Raw genomic sequence first — 7,449 nt, 5'->3', positions numbered from 1 at the left:
GCATGGGGCTTCCCTGGTGGTGCAGTGGTTGAGAGTCCGCCTGCTGTTGCAGAGGACACGGGTTCGTGCCCCCGTCCGGGAAGATCCCACATGCCGCGGAGCGGCAAAAAAAAAAAAAAAATTAAAATTAAAAAAAAAAAAAGATGAATATTTTTTAAACTTCTTTTGAGTCTTCATAAAACTTTTAAAAAAGTGAATCCCTAGATGGTCAGATACTCAAACATAAATGCAAACATGCAGTGATAAAGTGTTTCTTCCAAATCCATGCTATTTTTTTTTTTTTTTTGTGGTACGCAGGCCTTTCACTGTTGTGGCCTCTCCCGTTGCGGAGCACAGGCTCCGGACGCGCAGGCTCAGCAGCCATGGCTCACGGGCCCAGCCGCTCCACGGCATGTGGGATCTTCCCGGACCGGGGCACGAACCCATGTCCCCTGCATCGGCAGGTGGACTCCCAACCACTGTGCCACCAGGGAAGTCCCATCATCTTTTATCTTCTACTCTTTCTCAGTTCCTTTCCTGGTTCCCACTGAGTGAGGCAAAGGGTAGTGGAAAGAGAATGGGTTCTGGAATTATACAGACCTGTGGTCAAATCCTAACTCTACTACTAATGAGGTGGTCTTGAGCAATTTACTTAGTCTCTCTAACCTTCAGTTTCCTTATTTATGGAATAGTTATGGTGATACTTACCACACAGGGTTGAAGTAAGCAAAGCCTCTCCCAATGCCTGGTTCACAATAGACACTTAGCTGGGGATGGACCGCAGCATATTTTAGACTCATGAAAAACCCCAGTTCAAAATGGATTTATCAAAGGAGCATGATACTGATGCAAGGATAGATAGATAGATCCACAGAACAGATTAAAGAGTTCAGAAGTGGACCAATTAAATGGTTAACTGATTTTTGACAATGTTCCAAGATAATTCAATGGGAAGAAGGGTAGTCTTTTCAACCAATGGTGCTGGAGCAATTGGACACCCTTATAAAAAAAGAAAATAAACTTTGACACATACCTTGCATTATATACAAAAATTAACTTGAAATGGATTGTGAACCTAAATGTAAGAGCTAAAGCTATAAAACTTCAAGGAGAAAATCTTTGTGACCTTGGTTTATACAATATTTTTTTAGCATACAAAAAACACAAATCAGAAAAATTTTGATAAGTTGGACTTATCAGTATCAAGAAATGTTTGCTCTTCAAAAAGACACTGCTAAGAAAATGGGAAGCCACAGACTAGGAGAAAATATTTGTAGAAAGGATTTATTTCTTTAACATTGCTGTCTCTTGATACTATGGTATAAAGTAGATGTAATCAATAATTCTTGTGTGTCCCCATCCTTGCCCTGATAGAGTGCACTTTCTAGATGCTTTCTTTCCTCCCTGACTATTTATGTCATTATTCACTGCCATAATTCTCATAATATTTTTATGAGTGAGGGCTGGAGAGAAGACTGAGCTTCGTGTTGTGAGGCTGCAAGCCTTACATCTTAAATTCCGTCCTTGGTGGGAGAGAAAAGAGCAACAATGAAAAATATGAAGACAGGCACATGTCCAATCAGGAAGCAAACTGAAGCCCTTGGTAACAACAGGACACTGTCAACAATGACAACAAATAGCATAGACTGAGCATACACATTCTTGCAGATACGGTGCTAAGTGCTTAACTTGCATCATTTCACTTAACTGTAAGAGAAACATATGTAGGAGTCAGCACGAGGTCCCAGAGGCAGCAGGGACACCAAGCAGGCCTCCAGCAGAGTTTCATTGGGGCTGTTCCCTCCGTGACACCTGCCATGGATTGCGTTCTTCCTATGTCCCTGTATTGCTTTATCCTTTGGATGCCATTCTAGATGCATCCATGTCTTTTCTTGGTTTTACCATGTTGGGACCGTTGGCTTGGTTTTGAAGATTTATCTTATTTGAAACTTCAGCCTCTGTTTGGCTCCTTGGCACCAGGCTTTGTACTTCCTTGTTCCTTAGGTCTGGTAACCCCTTTCCCACCTCCTCTCTCCCTCTTCAAAGCTTCCAAATTGCAATGTTTGACCATCCCTGGGTGATTTTTAATCTCATACATCCCAGGGTACATAATCAACACTACACGATCAACAGGCATTACTCTCATGGGTCTCTCTTGTTCTGGTGTCCCTGGCAAACCACTGTAGGCATAGCTGAAGAAGAAAGCCTTCAGGTACTTACAATAAGTACAGGTTGAAAAGGCCATGTCTACCTTGACCAAGGTAGCTGTGGAGCTTTTTAAGTAGATGTAACTCTGGGGATGTCTTTACTGGTGTGAGCAAAGTTCCAGTGTATGGATGATCTTGGAGTTGGAATGGTCAGCTGTCGATACCTGATAGCCAGCTGGGGACTATGGGCCAGCACCGCCCAAACCACAAGGTGAGTAGACCAGTGGGGAAAACAGCAACGTGCACTCCTCATACTGCTTTTTCCACAGGTGTCCAAATAGAATTAGAGCCAGGCGCTACCCCAGTGGGTTCATGAAGCAGCAGTGGAAGTCCCCATGCTTGGGCTGTGTATGTGCCTGATGGAGCAGAGGGATGGTACCATGTTTCCCTTCAGCTTCAATTTAACAACAGCAGGACCACAAGAGATGTCTTCCCTAGAGTAGATTCCCCAAGAGAGTCTGGCTGCAATTCACAGGCCACAGGCAACTGGGGGCAGAGCATTCTTCCTGCTTTACTTCAATTTAGGATGAAAGCTTCTCAGAATAAGCATCCCGGGCAGCAGATGGACTGACACCAAAGTCTTCAATCCCTTCGCCAATTTTTTTTTTTTTTTTTTTTTTTTTGCGGTACGCGGGCCTCTCACTGTTGTGGCCTCTCCCGTTGGGGAGCACAGGCTCCGGACGCGCAGGCTCAGCGGCCATGGCTCACGGGCCCAGCCGCTCCGCGGCACGTGGGATCTTCCCGGACCGGGGCACGAACCCGCGTCCCCCGCATCGGCAGGCGGACTCTCAACCACTGCGCCACCAGTGGAGCCCTCCCTTCACCAATTTTGATCTCTGTGACCATTTTAACACAGGGTCTGCTAGGTTTTAAAAGCTTGAACTGTGCTCAGTTGCTTCACCAGAAGAATCCCTGCTCCTCCCCTGACAGCAAAGAGATGTGTGAATGTCTCTGTGTGATGCCCCGGAGGAGCAGTTACGCGTCGTAGAACTGGAGAAAAATTGCCTACAGTATCTTGCGCTGTAACCTGTTTCCACTTCACACAGACTATTGGAAAGCATCTGGAAGATATATATCTATTATTGTTAACAAAATAGATTTATGAGCGTTAGGAGATTATGATGCAGAAGACAGGTAGAATCTCTCTGTGTTTTTAAGGGGCTAACCCACACTCACCAGCCTTAAATCTTAGAATGATTAAGCTGACAGGGACTCAAAAGCTCGCACAGTTCATATAATTCTACATTTTGAAGCCCCCTACGTCCAACAGTTGCACAGATCAGGAACCTGAGGTAAGGAAAGGTTCAGTGAAGATTTATTACATTTGCATAGTCAGCGGAAGAGCTGAAACTTAAGCCCTGGTTGCCTGACAGTAAACCCTGCGCTTGCTTGCGACTATCTTTTATCTAGATTATGGTATTTGTCTGTCTTTGAAAACCTTGAGAGACATCATGGTTATTCCCCAAGAGGGAGATGAAGCGTGATCTAATTTTCAATGAGAGTGGACTTTGGGGGAACAGTTCCAGCTGGGCACATTGTTTTCTCCTTTTTCATGGCCACCTGAAAACTTTGGCTGGGTGCTGGCAGGGTGGGAAGCTGTTTCTGCTTCCCAGTCTTTTTCTGTTCACAGCTGCAAAGTTCAGTGAGTTGAACTGCCGTGCTGTGAGTTCACTGTTCACTCTGCCACGACCAACCTCTGTTGTAAATTTTCCTCCCTGAACACGTGACGATGTATTTCTTGACTGTATATCCCAAGGGCGGCAGCGGAACTGTCAGAGCGCCGAGCCGCACACGGAGCAAGAAGTCTCTTGGACTTGACGATCTAGGAATTCAGGACTTGGGACAAATTTGCCAGCCCTTGGTAAGTTAGCAACGCTGCTTTGCTTCGGAAACATAATGAAAGGATATTTCTAGCAATTTGTAGATGCAGTTTTCTTTTCCTTTCTTTTTTTCCTAAGGAAATTTTGTCCTGAATTAAAAATAGTTTTACGTTTGAAAGCAAAATGCAAACTTTTTTTTCTGCTCAATCAGTTCAAAAAGTTTCCCCGTGATTAAGATGTTATTTCTTTTCTCTATGCACCCTTGTCTTACACTGATTCTTTTTCTTTTAAAATGATAAAAGCGAAGCTTTTTACATGCTCCCTTTATGAAATAAAAATATGATGGACATGTATACACGAAAAATGAAAGTCTTCCTCTCATTCCCTCCCACCTCCCCGTGTCCCATGCACCCCAGCTCCTCACAGCTGACCCCTGTTAACTGTTTGGTGGGACCTCTTGCAGCTGTTTCTCCACGCAGCTTTACGCTTTTTTGATAGTGCAGTTCCACAAATCTCGTGCTCGCCCTCCTTCCTCCCTGCACTGTGGCCGCCCCGTGGGAGAGTTCTAACCTGCACGTTTCTCCCCAGACCCTGGCTGTGTGAGCAGAGCTTCAATGCTGAAGATGGAGCCTCTGAACAGCACGCATGCTAGCACCGCAGCCCCCAGCGGCCCCCTCGAGTCCCATGTGCCGGGCAGCGGCAGCGGCAACGGCAACGAATACTTCTACGTTCTGGTGGTCATGTCCTTCTACGGCATTTTCTTGATTGGAATCATGCTGGGCTACGTGAAATCCAAGAGGCGGGAGAAGAAATCCAGCCTCCTGCTGCTGTACAAAGACGAAGAGAGGCTCTGGGGGGAGGCCATGAAGCCGCTGCCCACCGCGTCCGGCCTGAGGTCGGTGCAGGTGCCCATGGTGCTGAACGTGCTGCAGGAGAGCGTGGCGCCCGCCCTGTCCTGCACCCTCTGCTCCGTGGAAGGAGACAGCGTGAGTTCCGAGTCCTCCTCGCCCGACGTGCACCTCACCATCCAGGAGGAGGCGGCGGACGACGAGCTGGAGGAGACTTCGGAGACGCCCCTCAACGAAAGCAGCGAAGGCTCCTCGGAGAACATCCACCAGAACTCCTAGCACCCCCAGGACCTCTGGAGGAGGCCCCATCAGCCAGCACCCTTAAAGCGAGGAAGGGCACTTTTTGCGTCTGGTTTCACCTTTGCAGGGCAACTGCCGCTTTCAGGAGACCCTCGGCAAGCCCCTGAATGGGGGTGGGGGGTGGGGGACAAGTCTCAGGCGGAGCCAGCAGCAGCCCGCAGTCCACGACGCGCCTGTGGTGTGGACGTGCCGCTGAAACAGCCCTGAAGATGTGCAGTGTGTACCTTTCCTTGGGATCTGGGGGTCGGGGTTCCTGTGCAGAATTCGGCAGGTCGATGTGCTTGCGGTTGTCTCCTCACGGGATGCCCTGGGTAACACCTGCAACATCTGCCCACTCCCAGGGCTGCCAAATGCCTAGGGCATCCTGAGGGACTAGTTTCCATTTGACAATTTGCCTAGAGCTTTGTTCTTCTACATCTGATTGGCTGTAAGTACCTCTAATACGAACCTGTGGCTTTAGTTCCCCCTGGGGTTACAGAGCTTCTTTTAGAGGTCTTTTGGGTTAGAGGGGGGATATTTGACGGAGGACTTTTGATGGGAGGGAGCTGGAGATCTGAATCTGGTCCATTTGCATTCTGTAAGGAAAAAATAGGCAATTTTTAAACCTGTTAACGTTGGCTGGGATTATAAAACGAATCTGCTATTTTGACCCTTTGTCTAACCTGTGGCTTTGAACTCTGATCTGGGACCATCCGGCATCACATGCTGACATGACATCTTTTTTGCTTGGAAGGGCTTCCCCAGAATCTAACCTGCACTCCGAACAGCCATGCAGGGAAGCTTCCCAATCTTTCCAGAAGGGGTGATGGTGAGGTTGAACAAACCCAAACCGTTAGCTCCGCTGCTGCTTTCTTTTTTTCCCAGCCCAGTTTTCTGAGCTGGGAGAGGATATAATGTGGGCCTCCACAGCATGGCATTTCTTCACGTAGCTGAGACTTAGAAGGGCATACTCCAGTGAGACTGTGCAGAGCTGGGGTCCAAGTTCTCTGTTTCTTAATACTGAGCCCCGAATCTGATTTGCTGTGTGGTCCTGGGCATGTCATCCAGAGGCTTACTGTCTTCCTGAGATTCCTGATGATCTAGATCCCCAGAGGGCTGGGAGGATGTCTTTAGGTTTTAAGACTCTGTGATGAATCCTACATGGCCTGGTGTGAGGAAGTTTGGACAAAATATTTCCCCCTTGGCCAGTTAGTCTGAAAAAGGATCTGCTTAAAGGGGCAGTTGGAGACGGAGAACACATGTAGCTGGGAAATCCAGGGTGAATCACTAACCAATCCCTGCTGTCACTTTCCCAGCAGTGAATCAAAGAGGCAGATACCACATTTCACTCTGCAGGCTGTCTGGGGAGTGGACTATTAACGCTCCAGTTAAGGGAATGAGACATCTAAGAGAAAATGCTCAGGAATGCTTGGTAATGTTTCCCTGTATTCCTGTGGTCAGTCGCTTTGCAGCAGACGCTTTAGGCCCTTGAAGACAAGGCAGAAGAGAAACACACCAAAAGGTCAAATTTAATTCTAGTAAAAACAAAAACTATTTTTTTTTTTTTTAATACGCTCTCCCTGGATTGGAGACAGCAATAACTACTGTTCCCATGGAAGGGTTAACAGTGTAGGAGCTGGTTTATCAGTTCGCCTTAACACAGTGCTAGAGGAAATTTATGTTTGGGGAAAAAAAGGTCCTCCGTTCACTTTAAAATTCAGAGTGTGGATTTACTCCAAAGGGGGCTGTTTAAGGTGAAAGAAGCCAAGTTAAGTTTGGCCCCTTGCCTGGAATCACTTGAATTCTGAAACTTTACTGCGATGGACATGTGCGTTGTCACATTTTCCATTGCTTAATCCTGAAGTTTGGTGCAAGTCTATCTGCGCCTATTAAAAAGTGATGTATATACTTCCTTCTTATTCTATTAAGTTGTACAAAATTGTCTTCTGTATTTAACAGTTTGTAATTTTCACAGTATTTTTTAATTTAAATAAACACATTTTCCCTAGGAAGTTATGCGTTTTCTTTGATCCGTCGATATAACTCCTAATTTCGAAGACATCCCAGATGCATTTTTCCAAGACATCTCTGAATCTGGATCATCTTCCAAGTCAGACTCCCATGAAGGCGTATCTTATTTCTGCCTAAATCGTAAAGTGAGCAGGGCTAGGTTCTTCCTTCCTTTGATATGCTTTGCAATGAATAAAAAATAAGCTGTACTTGGGTCTTACGTCCACTTCTGTTTTTAAATTTGGTGGCCGTGGGGTGAACATGCAGTGACATGACAACTGTTGTGAAGATGTTCTTCCAAATTTG

At 46.5% G+C, this 7,449-nt stretch overlaps 1 protein-coding gene across 1 annotated transcript; it reads left to right on the top strand.

The window, feature by feature from the left end:
- Positions 1-3,948: 3,948 nt before the first annotated feature.
- KCNE4 (potassium voltage-gated channel subfamily E regulatory subunit 4) lies at positions 3,949-7,123 on the top strand. The gene is made up of 2 exons (XM_060301443.2): positions 3,949-4,047; positions 4,595-7,123. The coding sequence occupies exon 2, from the start codon at positions 4,621-4,623 to the stop codon at positions 5,131-5,133; it is 513 nt and encodes a 170-aa protein (XP_060157426.1). The 5' UTR covers positions 3,949-4,047; positions 4,595-4,620; the 3' UTR covers positions 5,134-7,123.
- Positions 7,124-7,449: the final 326 nt, after the last annotated feature.

The sequence above is a fragment of the Globicephala melas genome, chromosome 7, assembly GCF_963455315.2.
Source record: "Globicephala melas chromosome 7, mGloMel1.2, whole genome shotgun sequence".
Classification (NCBI taxonomy): domain Eukaryota; kingdom Metazoa; phylum Chordata; class Mammalia; order Artiodactyla; family Delphinidae; genus Globicephala; species Globicephala melas.
This window is presented reverse-complemented; position numbering and strand designations above follow the sequence as displayed.